Source organism: Ptiloglossa arizonensis, chromosome 6 (assembly GCF_051014685.1).
Source record: "Ptiloglossa arizonensis isolate GNS036 chromosome 6, iyPtiAriz1_principal, whole genome shotgun sequence".
NCBI classification, from domain to species: domain Eukaryota; kingdom Metazoa; phylum Arthropoda; class Insecta; order Hymenoptera; family Colletidae; genus Ptiloglossa; species Ptiloglossa arizonensis.
The window spans coordinates 7411404-7423985 of NC_135053.1; the positions used below are offsets into that span (position 1 = coordinate 7411404).

The following is a 12582-nucleotide window of genomic DNA, read 5'->3' on the forward strand; positions in this document are numbered from 1 at the left end:
TTAAAAAGAAATGTTACTCTCTAGATCTTATACTGCTTCTACTATTTTAATAAAATAGTTTTAGCATAGGGTAGATATCCTGCCTATACTGCCACTTTAAGCTTATCGCGTAAATCCATTTAATTATTTTAGAAGTTATTTAGCCTAAAAATCGTTACAGATTGAAGCGTAACATTGCTTAACATTTCTTTTATTTGTGAAAATTTGTTTATATGTTAAATATGATGAATTGACTAATAATTAATAAAAAATGAACAACGAAGTCCATTGTCCCTACTACTATCGCTTAAAAAGTTGTCACTCGAATGGAAATGATTATTACATATTAGCAATCCAGTTTGTGTAACAGATATAAGATGAATACTAAAATTATTGCCTCTGTTACATTATGACAATTTCCATATTTTCTATTTACATTAATTAATTAATTACTTTTGTTATGCTTAAACAGCACATAATACTTTTCAAATATTAAGTATAAAGAAATACGCAATGTCTATGCATTGTTAAAAACGAAGCATAAATTTAATATTAAAATTGTTTTAGTTACAATTTATTATACATTATTCCGTTATTAAATAAAATAATTTCAATGGCAGTTATTGAAACATCTACCCTAGTCAAGATTATTTTTGTAATGTACTTAGCGGATGATTCCGGTTAGAAGCAATGAGGAAATGCTGATCGAATGATTGGAACTTTTTTTCACTATTACAAATTTTTTTACAAGAAATGTAAAACTAGAGCAAAGCAGTATTCAAAAATTTTTACTGTGACTCTACAGGCTACTGTGCTCGCTCTTCTTTCCGGGCGATCACACAAAGGACAGCCATAAGCCTCAATTTCACACAACTCGCCAGTAGCTCCTGCTGCCGCGTCCAGCGATATAGCAACGAGAAGATGACTTATATTTTATCTTACATTTTTAGAGAGAGACCAGGCTTCTTTCCAAATTATATAATTATTCATATAAAAATTATAATAAAAATTCCTTTTACTACGATGTCCCTACATTCAACCTATTTGTATTTTTTATTAGTCACCGTTCATCCCTACTATTATTTATTTTTATTCTATTTATTTGTTATGTGCATCTTTTTCCTTAATTTATCTACAAAACACTACAGTCTAATATATATTTTTAAATAAAATTTACCATTTTAAGTATATGTTTCATAGCATACCTTATTAATATCAGCCTACTCTTATATCAATGATAATGCTTATAATAATATATCGATATTACTTATAAATACAACCTTTATTCTGCAAATGCTGCTTAGAATAATAAACGATACTTTTAATTCTACTATTTCAACTTTTCGATACTAAATGCTACACCATATGATTCCGAAATCGTGAAATAAATGAACTGATTAATAAAAAGGACATTTACCTTATGTTTAAACAGTCTTCGCTTTAACTTGGAATATTTTACGAGTTACAAATATTACCATATTTAGGAAACTATTCTGAAACTTGTAAAATCATAATCATAGTAATAAAAATTTTGTACGTTCATAGACAATGCATTTGTTTTTAACGATCTAGCATTGACAACATTATACACATTTGTATAATGAACATCGGAATTATTTAAAAACTGAGAGCAATTGGAAAAAATTCTTTAGTTTTGCGATTAGTATGCACGAGTACATTATAGAAATTAAACATGTATGTACATGAAAAGCATTTCCTCTTTGGTGAAAAAATTAAATTTTACCTCCTTCACTACAGAATCGCTATGAATTTCGAAAGTGTCTTTAGTTGCATAAACAGACATGTTCGACTTATTCATAGGAGCGTAGCACAACTTTCATTAACTTCCAATTGGCAATAAAATCTATTTGCCTGCCTCTTTTCTATTTACTTTCTCACTCTAATTTGGTTTAGGTGGTCCTTTACTCGCGCGCGACTCTGGATCAAAATTCAGTTAGTTTCTCGACAAAATGAGTCAATATTTCGTAAAACTTAATTTTAATCATTCGCGCTTAAAAGTAAAAAATAAAATTCGCGAAATTTTATATCAATCATTAATATGTATAAAAATGTATGTTTTATTTTTATGTGGAAATAATTGATTTTTATGAAATTTATTTTCACCATTTAATTGCAGTTAAAAGGGTATAAATTGAAACACTTGGTCTTGCCTTTCTACATCAACACAAGCACTTCAATGTGCGTGAAAGAACATTTGAGATTCAGCAAATTGTTTCCAATGTAATTAAACTAAAACTCTCAACCTTGAGAGAAATTCCTTACAATAATAAATTCTATTACATTAAATATGTGATTGCTAATTGAAATATATGATAAATAGATTCTATTGTATAATACCTTATGTTATATAATATAGATAGAAATGATTGCATAATGTAAATGCGCAATTGTAAATAAATTATATTCTATAAATTGGACGAAATTGATTGAATAATTTGAAAATAATATTTATATAGGCCATAATACGTGTAGAAGTAAAATATTTTACACGTACACGCTTGCCCACACTGATTTCATAAATCATAATTCTAATTTTTTCAGGCCTTCCATCTGATCCAGCACAAGTTCAACAACCAATTTTAGTTTGTACAGCACACATCCATTGGGATCCAGAGTTTTGTGATGTTAAATTAATACAAACAATGATGCTCAGCAATGAATTACGTTCCATTCTGGACCAAGCTGGACAATCTTTTAGACTTGGCCACAAGCCCGATTCTTCCAACATTCAACTGTTACTTTGCGGTGACTTCAATTCCTTACCTGATTCTGGTAAATCAATTTTCACCTATCATTATTATGCATGGAATATTTGAGGCTCAAGGTATTCTATATACATTTGACACTCCAAATGTCCATAAGTAATTATACATAATAATATACTTAAATATGCATCCAAATTTTATTATAGATATATATTTATGATTGTTTCCAATTATAGTATGCATAAGTGCATTTAAAATGTAATATTATTAACGTAAAAATGTATTTATAAATAATTTACAATAGGAATTCTTTTGTAATTTCTCTATTGAATGCAAATATTCAAGTTAACTAATACAATAGTAAACTGAGTTAAACACGTATACAGTACCTTCATGTAGTACAATCGCATAATAGTTCTTGTACTATTTTTTTTACATTTTATGCACGATTGGTTATAAAATATAAACTTATTACTAATTATATTAGTAAACAGCCTTTATTCATAAGTACTATATAAATTGTGATTAAATATCGATATTTATGTAAATACAGGTGTAATTGAATTTCTTACATCGGGACGGGTAGCAGCTGATCACCGTGACTTTAAAGACTTAGCATACAAATCATGCTTGCAAAAGATCTCTGGGTGTGATAAACCTAATGAATTTACGCACTCGTTTAAACTTGCATCTGCTTATAGTGAAGATATCATGCCCTATACTACTTACGCGTAAGTTTTTCTTACAGAGTATTTTGTTACTATTGGGTTGTTTGGAAAGTAATTTCGTTTGTTCCCAACAGAGGACCTATTTGTATTTTTTCACAGCCAACTTCACACTTAAGGCTTGTTTGTTAAAAATTTTGTTTGATTCTTTGCAATAGTTTTTGTTTAGTGCCCTATCAAAGATGGAAAATCGAAAGCAGCATTTTCGGCATATTTTACTCTTTTACTATCGAAAAGGTAAAAATGCAGTTCAAGCAAGGCGAAAATTATGTGATATGTATGGAGAAGATGTATTAACTGAACGACAATGTCAAAAATGGTTTGCAAAATTTCGTTCCGGCAATTTCGATGTTGAAGATGCACGACGTTCAGGAAGGCCCGTTGAAGCCGATGAAGACAAAATAAAGACATTGATAGATGCAAACCGCCGAATAACAACTCGTGAGATTGCTGAGAGGTTAAATTTGTCAAATTCGACCGTTCATGATCACGTGAAATGTTTTGGCTTAATTTCAAAACTTCACATATGGGTTCCACGTTTTCTTTCAGAACGAAATTTACTTCGTCGCATTAACGACTGTGATTTGCTTCTCAAACGTCAAGAAAATGATCCATTTTTGAAGCGAATCATTACTGGCGACGAGAAATGGGTTGTTTACAAAAATGTTAAGCGCAAGAGATCATGGAGTAAAAAAGATGAACCAGCTCAAACCACTTCAAAAGTCGATATTCACCAAAAAAAGGTTATGCTATCTGTTTGGTGAAATTGCAAGGGGATCTTTTTTTTTTTGAGTTTCTACCGAACAATACCACGATTAATTCTGAAGTGTATTGTGATCAACTGGACAAATTGAATGGTTGACTCCAACAGAAAAAGCCAGAATTGATCAATAGAAAAGGTAGTGTTCCACCGCGATAATGTGAGACTTCATACAAGTTTGGTAACTCGCCAAAAGCTTTTACAGCTTGAATGGGATGTACTACCACACCCACCATATACTCCAGATTTGACACCTTCGGACTATTACTTGTTCCGATCTCTGCAAAATTTTTTGGACAGGAAGACCTTCACTTCAAATCAGGACGTCAAATATCAATTGGACCAGTTTTCTGTCAGTAAAAATCAGAAGTTTTATGAGTGTGGAATCAATCTCCTGCCCAAAAGATGGCAAAAGGTATTGGACCAAAATGGAGAGTATATAATTTAATAAAATGTTTATACACTCTAAAAAAATTATGTTTCATTTTTACCAAAAAAAAATGAAATGACTTTCCGAACAACCCAATAGTTTAAATGAAAGAATACAGTTAAATGCTCAGCATTATCAGTTTTATATTAAACTTTTTAGATTTGATTTCAAAGGCATAATAGATTACATTTTCTACTCAAAACAAAGTATGGTACCTTTAGGGCTTTTGGGCCCTTTAAGCGCAGATTGGTTTAGAGAACATAAAGTGATTGGTTGTCCACATCCTCATGTTCCATCTGGTGAGTTAATTTTTATAGGTCATTAATTGAGAAACTATAAAACATCTTTAATGTTTGCTTTATATTTTTAAAGAAGTTGGTTGTCAGATAATGAGATACATTGTTGTACTGCAAGCATGCATATAAATATACATTTTTTATTTCAGATCATTTTCCTTTGTTAGTGGAACTTGAAATGACACCAACAGTAGGAACAAGTAATGGTTTGATCTCACGAAGGTAGCAGCAGCTGCGACCTAGGCCCAAGTAACAATAAGGAAATAATAAATGATATAAAGAAAAAATCTCCATCACATTTTCTCTTACTTCTGGCTTTAGCAATATCACTCGCAGTCAACGACTATTCTAATAGCGAATGTTTTGAATACTCCATATTACCGCACATTGAACAAGATATCAGATATCAATGAATAATTCTAATGACCAGGTGAAGGGAGCCGTGTTGTAATGCGTTTAGCCCATGTATAGTGTATTGCATTTTTAAAACTTGACTTTCCCACATTAAGAATATTGTAATCTGTATTACCATTGTAATATGTAGATACCTATTTTCCTACAAAAAAATATTCTGATCAAGCCGCTGTGATATTGACATTAACAATTGGAACAATTTCACATATTTATTAAGAAATTAGTATCTACCAAAAAAAACCTTAATCTCTTCCTAAATGTCATTACAACATTCTCCAAGCCAATTTTTTGATAAGAATGCTGCCATCCAACAAGAAATTGTATTTTTAAACAAAACAAAAACAAAAAATATGAAAACATACACGCTATACTGGGCTGTGCGAAGTGATTGGAGTTGACTTAACAATTTCAATGCAAGTACAAATCTGTTCTTATTGGCCACGTATATTGATAATGATAATGTTATATAAAGAAGTATATGATATTGTAGTGAGTGTATTTGTAAGTATGGTAATGTAATAATGTTCATAAATCATAGCATTGTGAAAATCAATTGACATTCACTCGTTAGATTCAGATCAGAATATTAAATATGTACCATACCAATGTACTACTTGTTAATTCAGTTGCACTGAATATGTACATTGCACAATTTGCTTTTCTCGGTCTATCTTTCTGTTGTATAGTTACATTCTAAGTGCAAATAAGTATATACTAGTTTCAAAAAAACAATTCTATACTACCACAAATATGTAGATACGGCTCATTTTCCAATAGGTAGAATACAGTTAAATGCAGAATCTGATTGATAATGACCTCAATGCATTTGAGATTGTATGGAAAAGTGTTTTTTCAAGCTATGTCATTAATGCCTTATACATATAAAGACAAACGTATACTTATTGAATTTATTAATTACAGTTATATTACAAATTTTCGTTTTAATTTTAAGTTCAATGTTACAATTCGTACAAAATATTATAAATCATTTCCTAGAATAGCTGCAAATAATTTATTGTGTACGTTTTGTTCAATTTATTTTGCACGAAATAATATAAAATTAATATTTTTCTAGACGTTTTATACACACCTTATTGACATTAAGAACACTGACTTCCATGTATTAATTATAATATTAATTTTTATCTTTTATTTTGTTGAAAGCAATACTTTTATTAAAAAATTACTTTATATAACACTGAAAATTATAAAGGTTAAACAAACATACTTGAACACTATTTTCCATTTGCAATAGTTAGTATTTCAAAACATTTTTCAAACTAAACGGCACTACCAATAATCTACATAATTTTGATTGTATATAATAAATGTGATAAATGTAAAATGAGCTTGTATTCTATTCACATTTGATAAAAGCAACAACTGAATTATACAAGTAGTATACAAGATAGTTTATTAAAGACATGTGTGTAGTAAATGTTGTATAAAGTAGATAATTACATTATAGTTTTAATTAATGAAAATAGAAATGGCAATCTCTATTTGTATATACAATATATTCATATATTATCCACAAACCATATTATCACATGATTAATGAACAATGCGTACATAAATGTTTTAAGGCGGTTAATCATAATTTTTGGCCTATATTGAAATTTTACATTGTACTTTGTGTCTACAAAAGAAAATTGTTTTCTTGTTCCAGCACATGTATGATTGGCGCACAAAAAGTTGATCAGAGTCCTATAAGCTAAAACGATAAAAGGGAAAGAGAAATCGTCGACCCACATTACTTTATGTAGATACATTACCACTGGCTAAATTAGGCAAGCGTAGAATTCCATTGTTTGACAAGGAACGCGTAAAAAACAAAACATGATAAAGAGCAATGCAAAACGTGCCCGAGAGACGTTCGCGACTATATTATTGCATCTCACTTTGTTGTATTTTGTTTCGTTTACGTTCCCCATTACATAGTGGACTTCTACCATGTATGCCCCCATGTATGTATTTCCATAAAGACATATTTCGCGTTGTAAGTGATGCGAGTGGATGATTTCTCTTTCCTCTGTTACTTTAGCTAATCGGATCCCGATCAACTTCTTGCGCACTAATGGCAATTATCTTATCATCAAAAAGATACATAATATTAAATGCTTATGCTTCATACGATTAAATCGTCTTGAAAGCTTAGTATTCAATGCGTTTCTTTTTAATTGATACACTAACATAATAGTACAAACGAATTATATATTATAATTATTTATCAAATAATATGAAGTTTTTTAATATGAAATAAAATTTAGTTTTACCAATGATGCTTGAATCATATTAGGTACATATTAAGTTACAATTTAAAACTTTAACCTTCCGATGACGGACGCCAGATCATTTTGACCTATTCCTAGTCTTTTATGTCAGAGTCCCAAAATTGAAAATCAAGGGTCAAAGTAAAAAAAAATTAATTTTTTAGAAAAAATATATAGAAAAAATAATAATATAAATGTAATGTACAAATCCGACAGAAGTAACTTTATTGTGGGTCAAATTTGAACTGGAGTCCGCTGTCGAGCGGTCTGTAGCCCGAATCAATCCTGAAAATACATTATCGCTTTTATAGCAAACGGATAACATTATTTTGACATTTTATGATACTCAATTTTTCGTAAAACGCGTTTCATCTGTAAAAATAATATTTTACATTATTACTTAAAAACAGTACTTTGTTATTGTTTTTATTAAAATGAGTAACATTAACATGTAAAAAAAGGTTGTATTGAGATAGCAACACTGAAATATAGCATGTGAACACATTTTTTAAGGTTTCTATGAACAATTTTTTAATTATCTTTTGTCAACAGAATACGATTGTAATAGCATTAATTATAATCTGAATATTTTAATGTATAAATAGGAAATTATTATAACATTTGAACCTGAACTTCATATGTGTACCCTATTCTAAACACAGTAGTTCTCAATGTAAATGTTTTTCCTAATCAGCATAGAGGCACCATGCACAATGTTACTACTATATGGATATTTAGCACTGAACAATAAGAACTGTTAAAATTAAGCATCAATTTTTTATTCATTCATTAATAATAATTGTTTTCGTGATAAAATATAATTACTGTTACTTACAGCATTACACAATTCCAGTTAATTTTTTTTTTTGGCCAGCATAATTAATCAACTTGAGGACTATTTTCCTTCAATATAAACCCCTTCTGCTAATTCAAATTCATAGAAACTGAAATATAGAATGTACTGTAAAAAAACAATAAACAATTTGTCTTTTTATATCTTAATCCTTTGCAGTCAAGGTACATTGAGCAATGCCCACTCTACTGATCAGAACTATTGACACAGTGACATGTACTTAAAGATTATCCTGTAAAATGCATAAACGTTTTTATTCCTTAATAAATTTTTATTTACTTATAAAAGACAATATTATTAATGCTTGTTAAAATGATTATATCTTAAAATTTTCAAATGTATTATATCTTGTAAAATAGTCTCCTAATTTGTAGAAGCAGGTATCACCCAGATGTGAAGGTGCATAACTTTTTCTCATAATTTCTCAGTTTGAACATAGAATGCAATATTTATATCTTCCTTAATTGTTGCAGTGGATTATACATAATTTCTCATTCAATTTTTGTTGCAATAAACAAAAAGACAGTACTTGATGTAGCATCTCTGTTACAAAAATTGCCAATTAACTCTGTGATCTCAAAGTAAAAATCTTATATACTATCAAAATCGTATAAATGTATAAATGAACACTTGAAAATAAGTTTTCATACAGAGTTTCACATTATATTCTTAATGTATCCAGTGTGTGGCTTGCGAGTCTATGAAGTGTCTAATTTGTCATTTAACTGCAAATGATTAAAGATAACACAATTTCTTCTTTAAAGAATAAATATAGATCTACATTTATTAGTATCTGATACTCAAACGTAAACCCATTCTTGGACAGTTCAATGAATTCTCATAAAAGTTTAGTTCTTCACATTTGCTCTCATAGTTAATATTTACATGTGCAATTTATAAATACGTTACTGTAATATATAAAACGTATTCGATACAATGTTTTATATCTTGTATAAACATCAACATTTTTAAAGCATCTTTAAATGATCAAAAACTATCATACATTTAACAAGTTCGTCATACACATGTTACACGCATTTGTGTGCAAAGAAAATGTCAACTTCAACTCTTTAGTACTTAATCAGACATCAGTATTAATATTTAATACCGAGCATGTGATAAAAAACAATACATTAGATTGTAAATGAAAATAGTTTGATGAACATTTAATGTTCAAATTAGTTTATGTAACACCATTTCCTAATATTTTATCTCCCTATACTTAAAAAAGGAATCTTATTTTCAATAAACACTGTCTTATTATTTTAGAACAAACAAAGTGACCACTCAAGTCAACTAATACTATATTAAAATTTTATAATTGATGATAAACAGATTTGTTTAGATGAAACAATTATATAAGTATGACAATAAATGAAGTATTTAGAGAGAATTAAACAGCTGTTTCAAGACATGTACATACCTAATAAGTAAATAATACTATTTTACTTCAGTTCATTTTTATTAATGACAAATTCAAACAAAATTTATTTTTCTTAAACATTAATGTTAAACTAATTGACTTTATAAATTCTTAAATATACAAAATATGTCTATTAGTTTCATATCAAAAAATTTTTAGTGCCAACGAATATTATTAATAAAAATGTATTTCTCTGTAATGAATTTAAAATGAAATATTTAACGATTCTTATGGAGAATTATATTTAGACGAAGTTTAATTACTTTATTTTACACTTTAATGGTATGTTACGAACAGAATGATTACATGTTTATCAAAAAAAGATATCATGTATATTCAATTCCTCTCAATATAACAATCTTGGAATTTTTATTCTATTATTCAATATTATTAAGAATGAAATTTATAATAAATAGCATAATTTTTTATGAAATCTTGCCAAATTTTATAATAAGAATTAAAATATCTTACAAAATTAAAGATAATTAACTTATAACTGTTTAAAATTAACAAAACATTAAATAACAGAAATATAACAGTGTCCTTTTTTAAATTTTAAATCTAGTTATTACGAGGATTCATTGAACTGATATATATAATTTTATTTTAATTATAAACTTAAAAACATCCATCAATTGCAAACTTAATTTCATTAAATGAATAAATCTTTCAACATTGTTCAATCAACATTAAAATATTCTGAAAGCACCACCATTACAGATACTTTTTGAATTTGTTAATTCTCAATCTTCTGAACTTCTCCATTACATAGGAAATTTAAAACTAGGTTTAGATTAGTTAATAATAGGTAAATATTTTTATGTCATTAAATATTAACTATCAGTCCTAGACAATATGAACACAATGTCTTGTTTGAAATGTTCAGTACACCTTCTATAGTTTGATCGATAATATATACATAGTAGATGTCTCTACACCGAGCAACACAAAACTTGTCCCATTCTTTCTGGAAATCCAGTGTCCAAGTAATAATTGGCACTGTGTGGTTCAAAAGCTAGATATGCAAGACCATCATGCAACAGTTGAAGACAAAGAGGCTCTTGCAGATCTAGCTTACACGCCCTGTCCTCAACTGGTGGTATACATTCATTTTCCAAAAACAATGGGACAAGTTTTGTGTTACTGGGTATACTTTGTAATTTTGGGTATACTACCTATTTTAAGGGTATCTACGTAAACACAAAATAACACTATATGCGCAATGCTGAATAGAATATCATTTTTTAAATTGAAATAATTCAATAAACATTTATAATTTATCTATTATCAGAATATACTGTAATATATACTAATTTATAAATATAACTGACATGATAATTAAAAATAAATTTGAATTTAGCAATGATATTATATAGTATAACAAGCAACAAGCAACACTAAAAAATAATCTTCCAATACAACATATTTTAGCAATTATGTGTACTTTATGATGCACTTAACATTTGTAGAATTATACAGCTATAGACATAGGATCATAAGTTAATAAAATTTGATATAATTTTATGTACATAATATTAAAATCTTTACTAATGTGTTGGCATATTGAACAATTATTTAATATTTAATAGTTTTGATTATAAAACGATGTACCTAACTTGTTAAATGGTATACACTATAATTATAATTTCTAGTAGTTATATTCACATAGTTGACATAGTTAATTTTACGTTCCATTTTGTAACAAATAATCTCATTATACTAAGTAAAAAATTTTTAATAAACTCTGAGACAGTTTTATGAAAATTATATAATTTCTCTTTTCTTACTACTCCATACATATGATGTATTTACTGCAAGAAAGTGCATTACATATGCATACAACTTTATTGTATTCTATATGGTATTGCGTGATAGTGTTGATTTTTGACTTCCATGGATAAGAATATGATATTAGAATAAAATAATATGAGCACAGCACATTTCAGCCTGTACTTTTATAAAAACAAGATCAAAAATTGTAAACATTGCAACATAATCTTGCGTCCATCATAAGAGTAATTAGATCTGAATGTTAATACTGTAAATTCAATCAGATTTTGTGTATTCTTTTAGAACATTTATATTCGCTATAATGAAAATGTTGGAACCTAAATTTATTTTACATTGTTTGGCTTTTGTAAAACAAGTATTATATGTTTGTTTAGACAACTAACTTGTTTTCAACACTGACGGAAAGAAATTTTTCAGAAATGAGCATCAATTGTTATAATACATACTACCAACTTTTTTAACATCTTATAAATGTTATTTATTAAATATCCGATAAAAAGTATACAGTATTGTTTTGTTATAGGTTGTCATTTGTGTTTTGTTTGTGAGTAGTCCTCTACGTCCTTTATTGCTTTTGTAGTTGCCGCGGCGAGTGTGGCAGACTGTGAGCAAGTGAGAAAGCACATGACAGCGGTAATAATGTTCGATCGAATTTCTGACTATCTTTAAATTTCGTTAATCAGCTCCTACTGGTATTGACTGAAGGTGGTATCATAATTTTATTTCCTATTTCTAATACTTTCTCTTGTAATAATAAATCTGTAAGTGGATTTCTCATTGTCCGCTGTTCTAAAAATCACGTTTAAAGACAGTTTTCTAAATTCTCAAAACTGTATGTTTTTCTTTTTTTTAATTTTAATTCACGAATTCCTCTTGCTGCATAGCTTCTTAAAAGGAGTCCGCGAATTAAAA

General features: G+C 28.4%; 2 protein-coding genes across 4 annotated transcripts in view; both read left to right on the forward strand.

Annotated features, from left to right (window-relative positions):
* Positions 1-5212, forward strand: part of Twin (CCR4-NOT transcription complex subunit 6-like twin) — a 424494-nt gene extending 419282 nt beyond the window's left edge. For all 3 annotated transcript variants that reach the window (XM_076313825.1, XM_076313824.1, XM_076313826.1), the window contains 4 exons: positions 2542-2772; positions 3259-3436; positions 4780-4919; positions 5066-5212. In XM_076313825.1, coding sequence (XP_076169940.1) covers positions 2542-2772; positions 3259-3436; positions 4780-4919; positions 5066-5142 — 626 coding nt within the window. In that variant the 3' untranslated portion in view covers positions 5143-5212. The remainder of the gene's footprint in view (positions 1-2541; positions 2773-3258; positions 3437-4779; positions 4920-5065) is intronic.
* On the forward strand, positions 3489-4561 carry LOC143148003 (mariner Mos1 transposase). Its single transcript, XM_076313831.1, has 2 exons — positions 3489-4329; positions 4396-4561. Exon 1 carries the CDS (start codon positions 3613-3615, stop codon positions 4192-4194), a length of 582 nt encoding a protein of 193 aa, XP_076169946.1. The 5' UTR covers positions 3489-3612; the 3' UTR covers positions 4195-4329; positions 4396-4561.
* Positions 5213-12582: the final 7370 nt, after the last annotated feature.

Bases quoted from the DNA above. Each gene is read 5' to 3' on its own strand.
- LOC143148003 (XM_076313831.1), top strand. From the start codon at position 3,613: ATGGAAAATCGAAAGCAGCATTTTCGGCATATTTTACTCTTTTACTAT.